We start from the raw sequence: 12,925 nt of genomic DNA on the forward strand, positions 1-12,925 counted from the left end.
TTCAGTAGCTAAAGACCATTTCAGCATGGGTGCCATTAAGCTTTGCAGGAGTAGCTGATTGTATCGATACCTGGAACATGATGTTTCTGAGTAGGAAGTTTTCCAAAGACTTTAAAGAAGGACATATAGATATAATGCTGTTCATTAAATAAACCAATTAGTGTCTTGCTCAGTAGGCATCTTTGCAGCGCTCACACAACAACTCTTACCTGCCAACGTGGCTCAAGTTTCTTCTTTTTTTCTTTTTTTAAATTTTAGAGGGGGTATTTAAGCTGTATCTGCTGTGCTTACAGTTTGCATTTATAATTTTTTACTCTAAAACTATTTGAAGAACCAGGTTTCCTGAAATACAGATAATCACCATATCTTGGCGATTCTTACAGGGTAAATGTGGCAGGGTGAAAGAAAGAAATGAAACATGCAAATAGAGTCAATATTGATGACTCGCAAATGCCACAGAAGTTCTTTGTCTATTTTCTGTGTATTTGCACAGTCTACTTGGTCATGTTATCTATTCATAATTACATGTATAGTTCTGGTCATCCACAGTTGAGAAATGCAAATTGAAATTGGGAGGAAGCTTGTATGATGTGAGGAATAGAGAACCCTAACATATGTGTAGCCAAAGCTACAACACTGAGCTTTAGTTCAACAGAATATATACTGACAGAGAAAAATAATTATGAATTTCTAAGTCTGAACACTAGAGAGGGAGAAGAATGCTAATAAGCTAAGGAACAGTATCTGTCCAAGAGCAAATGGATGCAAGTTGGGCATGTGTGTGTTTAGGAGGCAAATTAGAAAAAACTGTCCCAAACAGCTTTCCAACTAGACTAGTGAGATTAGGAAACTAAAATTTCAGTTCCTCTACAAAAGGGTTTATGGGACATTGTTTCCTGTGATTGCAAAGAGCTGGCTTTAGTGAGGTCTCAGGCAAATGATATTCGGATTTTATTACAGTATCAAAGTCTTCAAAGAAGTCTTCCTCTTCTTTCCCCTGAACAGAGCAGTGGGATTTTGAGAGCGTTTTGCTGGAACGATCTCAAATATGGAGAGTCAAAATGCAGTGCTTCCAAGGACCTTAATGAATTTTGGCAAAATCCAAGTGAGGGTGAGAACTTTAGACTGCTGAGCAGAGCTGGTTTTTCATGTTACTGTTTTCTCCGCCACAACAACCCATTCAAGTCCACTGGACCAGACACACTGCATCCTGAGGGTGCTTCGAGAGCTGGCCTTTATGAGACTGCTCCCTGTTCAAATTTGAAAGCTCACAGAGATTGGGAGAGGTGCCGAACCACTGAAGAAAGGCAAACCTCCCACCAGTTTTCAAAAAATGGTGGATTGATGCTCAGAGGAACTAGAGGTTGGTCAAGTTTGCTTTGATTTCTGGGTAAGTCATGGGGCAGCTGCTCTCGGAGCATAATTCTGTGCACGTGAAAGAGAATGTGGTGCTTAGGAGAGTGGGTTTGCCAAGTGTACACAGTGCCAGACCATGCAGACTGTGTCTGCCATCTAGCACGCCTTCTCTGATAAAATGGCTGGATCTGTGCCTGCAGGGAGAGTGGAGGGTACCACTTGTCTGGACTGTGGAAAGGCTTTTGGCACTGCACCCCGCAGCATGCCCAGGTTGGGCTGTTATAGTTTGGATGAGTGGAGAGCCAGTTGGTTGGGTGATGGGATGCAGAGGACAGTGATTAGTGGGTCCTGTGGGCCTTGAGGCTGGTAACAAGTGTTGGTCTCTCCTGGAACATGTCCTGTTTTATATCTTTAACAGTAACTTGGGGGAGATGATGGAGTGCACATCCCTTGAGTTTCCAATTGACACGGAACTGGAGTGACCAGTGGATGCTCTCAAGGGCAGGACTGCCACCCAGAGATGCCAGACTGGGGGAATGGGGTGACAGGAGCCGTATGAAAGTCAGGGGACAAATGCAAAGCCGTTCCCAGGCCTGGAGAGCCCCTGCAGGGGGATGGGCTGGGGCTGGTGGGGCTGGGGAGGTAGGGCAGTGGGTCCTGGTGGGCACTGAGCTCCTAGCCCTGGCAGCAGTGGCGGCCAACAGCATCCCAGGCCATATGGGCAGGAGTACAGTTAACAGAACCTGTGAAGTGGTTGTCCCTTTTCACTTGGCATTTAGTCAGTTTGATCCAGCATCTGGTTTTGGGTTCCCAGAACAAAGAGGACACTGCTCGGCTGGAATGGGTCCAGCAGAGGGCTGTCAGGGTGCTGTGGGGCTGGAGCACTTGCCCTGTGAGGAGAGGCTGTGGGACCAGGGCTGCTTGAACATGGGGAAGAGCAAACTTCAGGTGTGGCTGCACAGCACCTCCAAGGAAGTTACTGAGAAGACAGAGCCAGGCAATGTGCAGTGGTGCATGTTCAGACAATGAGGGTCAACAGACATAAATCAAAACCACAGTTCCCGATGGGATGTAGTGGAAAGGTTTTTCATTCGTAGGCCAGTCAAGGGTTGCAGTTTGTCCATAGAGATTGTGCAGTCTCAATGCTTGGAGGTTTCCAAGACCCAGCTGATAAAGCCCTGAGCAACCTCATCTGACCTTTAAGCTTTGGGCAGGAGGTTGAATAGGAGACCTCCAGAAGTCCCTTCCAATCAATGACTCTAAGAAGAGCTTTCAGGATAGGAATCTGCTTCCAGTCTGGCCCGTGCTGCAGTGTACAGCTTGATGAGGGATGAATGGAATAACTTGTAAGTGGCAGAGCCTTCTTCAGCCTTATTTCTACTTCTGTTCCCCAGGATCCAGATATTCTATCAATAGGGAAATCTGAGACCTTATCCTGCAGTGTGCCTTGGTCCTCCTCAATCCTGTAAAATACAGTGGCTTCTGCTGCAAACCTGAAACTGTGGTTGCCTCTGCACCAGTAAATTAAAATTTCCTGGGAAGGTACTCAGGCACAGACGCCAACTGCTGGGGAACCGTCTGTGTCCATGATATTAAACTCCCTCAGCCTGCAGAAGAGGGTGGCTGCATGCAAACTGCCTCTTGGAAGTGGTCCCTGGGGTGCTCCAGCTCCTGCAATGTGCCTACAGGGTGTTTGGTGAAGTGGTGAATGGCATGGGCCAAGGACACGCTGTGGCCGTTCTAGTTCTTAGATATATATGATACTGGTGTATTCCAACATCTGACAATGTTCCCAGTTTCTGCTTAGTTTACAGATGTAGTCTCTTTGCACTGCAGTTATTACGGGGGCCACAGTGCCATGAATGTGTGGATTTGAGAGTGTGACAAACAGTGAAGCACTCCCCAAAATATTTGGGAACCCCTGCCATACAAAATAGTGAAACCAGATGGAATTTGATCTGTTGATGTGGAGCTAATATGACAGCAATTTACGTGGAAGGTTTCTGCAGCCTGTAGTATAAACCTGAGAAAAATAGCAATCACTTGTCAGCGGTCTTGCTCTAGAATGGAAATAATGCCTTCATCAAGATGATACTTTTTTTTGAGGATGAAGTAATACTTTGCTCATAAATAACGTTTCAGGAGGAAAAGGCAAGAGTGGGTAAAGGCAGAATTTTTATCTTCAATTTGATTTTTGCAACTGGTGATCATATTTTTATACTGACTAATGTAACCGGCAAGATTTCTTGGCTTCCATGGTGCTTTGTAATTTTTCTAGCTTCCTAGAGTTTGCTGTTAGAAAAGCAACTTCTGCTTTCACATTGTCATCACTGTATTGTGCAAGTCTAGTGTACTCATTTTATTACCACACCCAGGGATGTCATGGTTACTGTTGAATGATTTCCCTCGAGATAATAGTGGCACAGCTTTAAAAAATCAAGACCACTCACTGATTGACTTAAGAAATAAAAATGGTATAATGCTTTCCAGATTCAAGCTTGTAACAATACTTTCTTTGTATAAGTGTCAGCATCATTCATTTGTAGGTCATATTCTTTAACCCTGTACATGAATTTTCATTAACATTTTCCTCTTTTAAATTCATATGTATTTTTTTAGTGAAAACTTAGTTTTATCAAAGTATAGATTCTGTCTTAGGTCAGAGTCTGTGCTTATGTGGAATAGAAGAGGTAGCTGATACTTAACCAGCAGTAGCAGGGCTGATTCTCGCAAGAATTCCAACGATCAACTGGGAAAAGAAAGTTGCTGTGTCTTGCACTGCCAACTGTAATGCAAGCATGGAAGGGGTTCTGCATTCTGGTTTTTGAATTAACAGTTGGTGTTGTCTGTCAGGGCTCGTATTTAACTCTGTGGTGAAGAATTTACTTTCAGTACCAGCCATAGGCGAGGTCATGAGTAGGTGACTTCAGGATAGTTCAGTTGATAGCTTTTAATATCTTGTCTTAGCAAGATTTTCTAGGTATAAATTTGTGCAAGTGTTGAAAAAGAAGCGAGTAAAGCGTTTGGTTTGGTTTGGCTTTTGCGATTATTGAGATGGGTTTTTGAGTAATGAAAACATGGCTTCAGACTGTGGGATCTTTGTTAATAAAAACCACTCTGATTTCTCCTTTGTCCGCCCTAGTTCCCAAATACCCAGTTGAACTGGGATTAACAGCATGGAAAGACCAACCTCTAGTAAGACTGAACTCTGTCGTAGAATATTGCTCCCGGTGTAGCTCCCTTCTAGCATAGGAAAGGTGTTGAGAGGTGCTCAGGATAGGGCTGTGACAAAAGGGTCTGTCGTTATATGGGTCTGCAGGGCTTTCCTGCCTCAACGCAGGGGTCACAGCTGCTTCTGCAAACGGCAGGTCTTGGTAAAGACAGAGAGGGACTACACAGCTGCTCCATGCTGGTGGGCTGCTGTGGAATTTTCCCTCCCCTCAAATTCTTCACTAATATTTCCCTGGTGAAAGGACATTTGCTTAGACAATACCTTGCAGAAGGCAGCATCTGTCTGCAAGGATGTAGATGTCACTAACTGTGCTAACCCAGCTGATTGTTAATGTAGTTTGAAATACTATGCTTAGATGCAGAGTGCACGGATCTGAGTCCTTATCTGAAGGTGTAGGAGAAGTGGAAGATGAGTGAGGTGAGTTAGAGATGATTCTGTTACAGGCTGTAGTTTGGCTTGTACAATTAAAACTTCATCAATTAATTCACATAGTAGGAATATTTTAATTTCAAAGTCAAATATAAGTATCTGTAAGTGTTATCTATAAAAAAATACTTGTTAAATCATTTTAAAAATGGAGAAGGAAGAAACAAAACACCAAAGTTTAGGATTTAAGTATATAATATGAATAGAAGAGAGACACACTACATGGCTGCTAAGCCTGCCAGGAGAAGAAGAGACAAAATCTGTCTAAATAAGTATGGACTTCCTTAAATATATTTTGGGTAACAAATACTGTTAGAGAGGATTGTCAAGATACTTAAGTAATACAGAGAGAAATCATGGCCAGCAATGCAGATGCAATGAGAGTTTCCAGCATGAATGTTTTTTTTTCTTACAGACTAGTATGTCATAATGAAAAATTGTTACTGGAAATTAGCTCACTGTTAGTATCCAGCTTCAGATTCTGCCTTAGAAGAGATGCAGGCATTGTCGTGTAAATGGCTTCTCCTTTCAGCGCATAACTTTTGATAGTTACTGCCTTAAATAGGATAATTCTCATTTCTAGTGGAATGAATTAATGCAAAGAATAGATGGCATATATATATATTTAAATGCAAAGCTAAAATCCACCACCTCTATAGCATAAATTAGTTTTCATGTAGTTTCAGAATTTTCCATGAAAAAATGTGTTGGCTCATATTTTAATGACTTTTTTTTTTCTATGTGAAGCATCTTCCTGTAAATATGAGTAAGTAGAGGAAAAATTATTTGAGAAGCTCTTCAGTTTCCTTCTGAAATATTTTTTGTCTTATGCTTAAGACACCCCTGTCCTCATCTGTAGGAGACAAACAGTGGGAAGGATGAGAGAAGATGTGAAAATGGCAGTTTTGTCATAAGCTTCTAATTCTTGTTTTTTATTTCTAAACTTAAAATACTGGTCTCATGGATAAGTGCTGACTGTGATTTCTGATTAAGGGAACATGGCTTGCTCAGTGACTTGGTATTCACTTCATGTGTTTTTAACAACAATTTAAAAAACCCGAACAAACAATAAAACAGATATTGAAGGAGAGCAGTATATCAGTCACAGTCAGTCTGTTGTCTACTGGGACCTCTAGCAGAGCTGCTTGTTATCTGTATAAATGAAGTGTTTAATGCTTCGCTGTTTTACATAATGTTTTCTTGAATGATCTGAAAGAGGAAATAAAATGCACATAAATTACATCTGCAGATGATGTGAAGATGGAAAGCTACAGCAGCTGGAAGAATGGCAAGAAATATAAATCGGTCTAGAGAGCAGCAATGTGCAGGAATTTACAAAATGAGGCTCACCTTGGAAATGCGATCCAAATCGTAGGCATGTTATATGTAAAATTAGCTTAGTGAAGTGTTAGTGTTGAGCTTTCATTCATGCAGTAAGCAAGATATGTTTGATATCCCACCTAGTTAACTGTTTCTTATAGTATCCTGGTCTTTAGCTACTTCAACTGAGTCTTTCTAGAATTGTTTCCAGTTTCACTACTGTGGTTTTGGCGATGAAGGACAAGTAAGTGGACTGTTTTTTGGTTAAGTTGCAAGCAAAATCTAAGCAATAAGTAGGAAAACTAATGCCTCCTTCTTAATGATCCCCACCTCCCCTCCAAGCATTCAATTTTAATAGAAATCTGTCTTAATCAGTGTTGCGTATTGCATGTCTGTCCCAAATTCAGAATTCTCGGGTCTAAATTTGTGCTATTTTGTGCAACTGATCCTTTCCCAGTTTGGTTTTGAATTTGGGATGCCAGCAGGACTGCAGGGCAAAAGTCTCCTGAGATGTCATTTCCTTTATGTTGTTTTACAAATGGCTTCTGCTTTGCCTTGATGCTTTGGAAATGAAATGGATCTGGCTGTCTTTATGGCTTATCAGTCTCTCGGCACTGGCTTTTTACAGGGGCAAATGCCAATCAGTTGTAATTTGCTCAGATAACAATGTTACTATTGTTAGTGCTAACATTTCTCTTAGTTAAATAGATGGTGTAATAGCTCATTGTTAGAAATGACTTCATGCTGAAGAGACAGCCTGGTACGCTTTGTATAACATTCTGTGTGAAGAAGGCAAAAGAAAACCACTATCCAATATCACGTTACTTTTGGCTTAATTAGGGCTGTATCTAAACGTCCCATGTTTTTCTGCGCTGAGGTGCTAGAGGTAGCTGCAATATAACCTGGATAATTTACGCCTACCACTATCCTAAGTTAAGATTAGATGACTGGATGGGGAAAAAAGATATGGAATACTACTCATTTTGCAGAAGCTTTATGATTGTTGGTGGTTTTTTTTTCCCCCCAGCTGACATGTGACCACCTGCCAAATAAATTTAAGCCTCCAGGTGATGGTCTTGCTTTGCTTACCTTTTGTGAGCCTCCTAGAAGTGGTCCAGAGATCACGGTGTGTGAGACATAGAAAACAGTACAGTGAAGTTTGATCTAGGGAAGTCAATTGCTTTGTCTAAAGACTGAATCAAAGATTAACTTAAAGATTAACTGTTACTGGACTTTGAAATGAACACCTAAAGAGGTGGCCAACCAAATTTGTTGTGTCCCTGTAGCCATGTGGCAAATCTGTCCAGCACCTTCTCTCTGTTGGGTGACACGTTAGCAGCAGCTCATCAGGCTGGCATGCATTCCTTGCTCCGCTCTTCGCAGCGTGATCTCTCCCCCTTCTCTGTTTTGAAAACTCATAAAAAAAGGTTTCATGCCCCAAATCCTGGTTTGATTTAAGTATATCAACTTTTATAAAAAAGAAGGATAGCGGTTTTTCTTTCAGATTTCCAGAAATCCTTTCATGGCAGAGGTCTGTAAAGATGGGGATGTATCTTGTAGTTTCAGAACTCCACGTTGCACTAGCAGTATCGGTTTATGTAATACGTTTAAGTAAGAGGCTGAACTGGTGTTTGTTTATAACTGCAATTGCTTTTGCAATGTCTGATGTGTGTTTGGCACGATTTTGGTTGTGAGTGGAATGAGGCTTTCAGCTGAAATTATTTTTACTCCCTTTAACCTGTTTTAGGATCATTCGTATTTTATTTTGTGCAGCATAAACTGTAATTTGGACAATGCTTGTTTGTCCTGATTAAACATATTTGCCTATACCTTGTCTTAGCTGTTTATATTAAAAGCATAAGATAAAAAGATGTACTCTTCTTGCTATTTCCTCCATAGTACAAGTAGAAGATTGTGTTGCTGTTTATCTCTGCTACTCTGCTTCTTTATCTCTGTGGCTAGTATTCAAGTGTGGCATGAATTCTTTATCCGTATAGTATGGTGGTGGCTTGCAAGTGATGAAAAACAGTTTCCTTTACGTAAATGTCCATCTTTGTTAAAGCTGTCAAACAGCAAGTGTGATATCCAGGGAATACACGTCATTCTGTGGGTTACTGATAATGTAATCTAATTTCCAAAAATAAATTAAATGCATCTTTTCATCTATAGCCATCAGATGTATGTAAGCTAAAGGAAAGCAACATGTTAGAGACAGTACATGTGAATTTGGAAGAAAGATAAGGGGCTAATTTGAAATCAAACATTTGAGTGCGCTGCATTTTCTGGTAAATTAACCTTGCTGAAGAAGGTCATGATGGTATCATGTGTTTTTGCAGAGACTTTCACAGATAAAATATCTTAAGTTGAAGGACTGTTATTTGTTTGAAACGGTGCCTTTGAAATCTTTGTAAGCAATTTCACAAGGCCTTTGTCAGCAAAACCTTATGTATAGTAGTAGTAAACTTCTCTCTTAAAAAAGTGGTAACAAATGCTACACTTTTTTTTTTTTCCATGAATGTCTTTTATTTAGTTATTTTCCATGCATTTCCAAGTAAAATGGACCTAAAGCAAGAAGAAAAATTAATGAAATGCCATTTCTGATTTTAATAGCAGAGGTGCCACGACATAGGTTGAACTTTTCCCTAGCATGTGCGACATTATTTTTTTTTTTTAAGATGTTATTGCTGTGTGTTCAAGTTGAAAAGACGAGTAATGGTTCTATTCATAGGGAAATGCCACAACAGTTTTGTCAATACTTTTAATAACTACAAGATGTGAGAGAGGACCCCTTCTCCTTCCAAGTACCCCTCACCAACTGGATGTTTCTGCAGGCATTTCTAATCAAAGCCAGGTCATTTTGATGCCTTTTTCCTGAAAGATCTGTTTCTACTGTAGTGTAGCCTCGCCAAAGTCTGGATAGCATCATCCAGCCCATTTTGCTTTTCTCTAGAGCTGCTCCCTCAGCTATTTTGTCAAGCCAGGCAAATGGTGGCACTTCTAGGTGCAGAGAGGCATCGGGAAAGCCTCCTGTGGCTTCTGCAGGCTTTGTCAGCTGCAGAAGTGTACCTTAAGGTAGTTCAGATTCCCCATCATCTGCCTACACCAGAGCACTAGTGTCCTTCATTTCTGGTTTGCTTCTCTTAAGATGATGTGGGCGACCTTTTTCATGCAGCTTTAATATCTTTCTTCAATGGACTTAAACTGTCATGTTGATTATTTTGGTATCTTCATCCAGCTTTGCACAATTATAGTTTAGCTGATGTTGTTTTGTAGGTATGGCTGAGCTATTCCCTCTTTAAGATAACAGAAACAACAGTTTTTTGTTGTTCCTGCCAAACAAATCTGTTCAGAACTCTTGTATATCCTGTATGACATCCTCATTGCTGAAGAAATACAACTGTTCATTATAGCTCTTATCCTTTAATCTCATTGAATTATTGAGGCTACCTATTTAATGGAAGGGCTCCTTTTATTATTAAGAACTTCTTGTCTGAGCCCTGAAGGGGAGAACTTGTGGGCTAGTTTTCATCCTTCAGGTGCATGCAAGCATTATAGGGAGGCATATCTAGTGCTACTTAAAATCAAAGGTAATTAATGTTTATTCGTTTTATCAGTAATGTTTATGTGGTTGCATTGCTGTTGCAGGTACCAGAATTGGGCAGAAGGCAAGAACGTGTTAGCAATGCCATTAGTTTTTCAGTTCCTGCGGTTGTGTATTACAGCAAAAATGTCTTTTATATAAATCCTGTGGTTGCACCTTTATACTACTGACCTCCTCTGATCTGTACAAGTGCAGGTCATTGCTGTATCGTGTTACTCTTGCTGCATGGCATCTCTTTTCCTGCCCATTAGAAAGTATGTCAGTGCTTATGTCCCGTGCTTATTAAATGATAGATGACCATTAAGACGTATTAGCTGCATAAATAATGGGCTTGTAGATTATTCCATAATTATTCTTGTGACAAATTTGTTATATCACTTTGAACTGAAGGACTGTGGAGTATTTCTTATGCTTATGACGCATGTATTCGAGTTTCTTGGAGCAAGGCTTTGTGATCTTTCTAGTACAGGTGAAGTAACTCATTCTTTCCTTGTGTCCTAGTTTAGACTTGGATGTCTGAAGCTACATAAAGTTTCGAGCCCGGCAGATGTGGTTAAGGAGCTGATCGGTTACTGTCTGGACTGCCTCGGAAGACTGCAGGCAAAAAATGAGCATCTGCAAAAAGAAAATGAAAGGCTTTTCAGCAACTGGAGTGATGCGGAGAAGCGGTAAGTTTAAAAATGCATTCAGAGATGATACTTAAGACTGTCAGTGCGGATTTTACTGGTGAGCATTTTTGAAGTCGTACATGGAAAGGAGGACACATCTTTCTTCTCTTGACAAGTGTTTTGAGCCCAGTTATCTACAGCCCAGGTAGCTGTGGTTCTCCTTCCTATGTCAAAGATACAACTGGTATTAGAAACTTTGCAATTAAAACTGGCTTTAGATTTAGGAAGTAGAAAAAAAAATTACCTCTTTTCTGTAGAATCATCTCCACTTTCTTCAGGGGAAGCCTTTTTCTTTCCATTATTTGCTATAATTCTTAGGACTAGCAGTTTAGATTATTTACATTTATGAGTGGGAAATAAGTTGCCGTTGCTTTAATCTGTTTGCCTTGTCAAAGCAGCCAGTATTGGAAAACCAATGTGTTATTACAGGAAGAAGTACCATTATTTTTGAGAGACTTTTATAATTGCCATTGCATTTATGATCTGAATTGTCTGCCGTTGCACTCTATAGTAAAACGATGTACGTTTCTTTCAGTTAGCATAAAACACTTAGTACATACAAGTCAGAGATCCATCTTGGTTTTCTCTAGCTTTATCTGAAAAAAAACATGCTTAGGAAGATTGATGAAAGAATGTAGCTAACTGGGGTTAATTTACCTTGAAAAAGAGAGCTAACTTCTGGGAGGAGTTAGTTTTGTTTCCCTCTCATTAAAATGAGTAACAGTTTCTCCTGACAATCTCCCTGACAAGCATATGGCCTTCCTAAGTAGTGTTTTACTGCTTAACAGTTTATTGAACAATAGTGTATTGTATAACCAGTATGCTGCACTGCATTACACGCTAACGTGTAATAGGCATTAGTGCTTGTATCAATTTCCATGGTGGTGTGGCACTTTTTAAAGAGTAACCCCAAAGGAAAAAAAAAAAAATAATCACAGTTGCCTGACAGCCTTTGCTCTCGAAAGCAGTGTACCCAAGCTTCGAAAGCTGGTGGTTTTCTTTAGTGTGTTTATATTTTGAATAGCTGAAACATTATTTTTCAAAATGAATACTGAAAAGGCATATGGACACCAAACTTTGGCCATGTCTGCTAAATGGAGAATAAAAATAATTTTTGTCCAAACAGTGCTGGGGTTTTGGTTTGTTTGTTTGTTCTAATTCTTTGTGCCACAGCCTAGTCTACCCTTCTCTCCCTGCTTCTTTGGCTCCAAAGGCTGGACCTAGTGTTGTGAGTTTCTTGGAGCTGAACAAAAACTTTGCCTGTCTTTTTTCAGTAGACAGGATTTCAGGCTTCACATTCTGTATCACTCATGGTGTTGAGTGGTAAAACATGAAATATAAAGCATGTGATGTGGAGAATTGTGCTTCCTCTTCGCCTGGAGCTAAGGCACATCAGCTCCAGTGTTTCAGCCCTGCCGTTCCCTTTGCTTAAAGTATCTCTCTTCAGGACCTCATTAGAATTAAAACATAGCGTGCGGGCTTCCAAGAACTGTTTTTGTTCAGGTTAAGCATGGGGCACTGGATGGAATAATTCAATCATCCCATTTCCCTTTCCCTACTCTAATTTTCTCTACAGTCATAAAGGATTTGTGAGCTCAGCTCAGCATCTTTGCCCTGTAGCTCTTCAGGGTCTCTTGAGGTATAAACTTGTTCTTTCCATTCAGTCTGTAAAATGGCAAGCAACTTCATTCACGAGGCTAAATCTGCCTAGTGAGCAATCTGTGGGCTGAATACCAGCCCCACTCTGCTGCTGGCAATTGCCTCAATGTACATGAGATGTAAACAGCTTGCTGCTCTCAGCCCTGTGCCAGATACAGAAATAGCTCCTGCCACTTCCCTCTGCAGCTCAGGTTCATGTAAAGGTAAAGGGCACAAGCTGGCCAAAAATCCTTTTGAAGAGGAATCCACTGCATCACCAAATTGTTTAATTGCTTATGTACTCTAGTCTAAGATGTGCAGGTCTGAGGAGTTGAGAGTGTTTCTTGTAGAAGCTGTAACTCCCTTAGAATTTTCATCATCTTGCTTAAGGCGATGACCTAAGTGTAGAATTTTACCTGGCTGAACATTTCCCTGCTTTTAGGAAATGACCCCTGCATAGGTGATGTCGGTATGAGAGTTGTTGGCTAGCCAGACTCTTCAGCGTTTGATCTAAAAGCATAAAGCAAAAATTACTAAGACACCATCTGGCAAGATCTAGATAGAGAGGCTATGGGAATTTTCAAAAGGACTATTTGAAAATGCTGCAGGCAGGTGCCTGGGGGCGAGTGTGTGTGCACACCTCAAGGATGGATGAGTTAAAATATCAGAGCAGGACAGCTACAG

General features: G+C 40.6%; 1 protein-coding gene across 1 annotated transcript in view; it reads left to right on the plus strand.

The window, feature by feature from the left end:
• XRCC4 (X-ray repair cross complementing 4) overlaps positions 1 to 12,925 on the plus strand; it is a 184,459-nt gene that overhangs the window by 66,606 nt on the left and 104,928 nt on the right. Inside the window, exon 4 of the mRNA XM_056324190.1 lies at positions 10,437 to 10,603. Within this exon, the coding sequence (XP_056180165.1) occupies positions 10,437 to 10,603 (167 nt within the window). The remainder of the gene's footprint in view (positions 1 to 10,436; positions 10,604 to 12,925) is intronic.

The sequence above is a fragment of the Falco biarmicus genome, chromosome Z (genome assembly GCF_023638135.1).
Source record: "Falco biarmicus isolate bFalBia1 chromosome Z, bFalBia1.pri, whole genome shotgun sequence".
Lineage (NCBI taxonomy): Eukaryota > Metazoa > Chordata > Aves > Falconiformes > Falconidae > Falco > Falco biarmicus.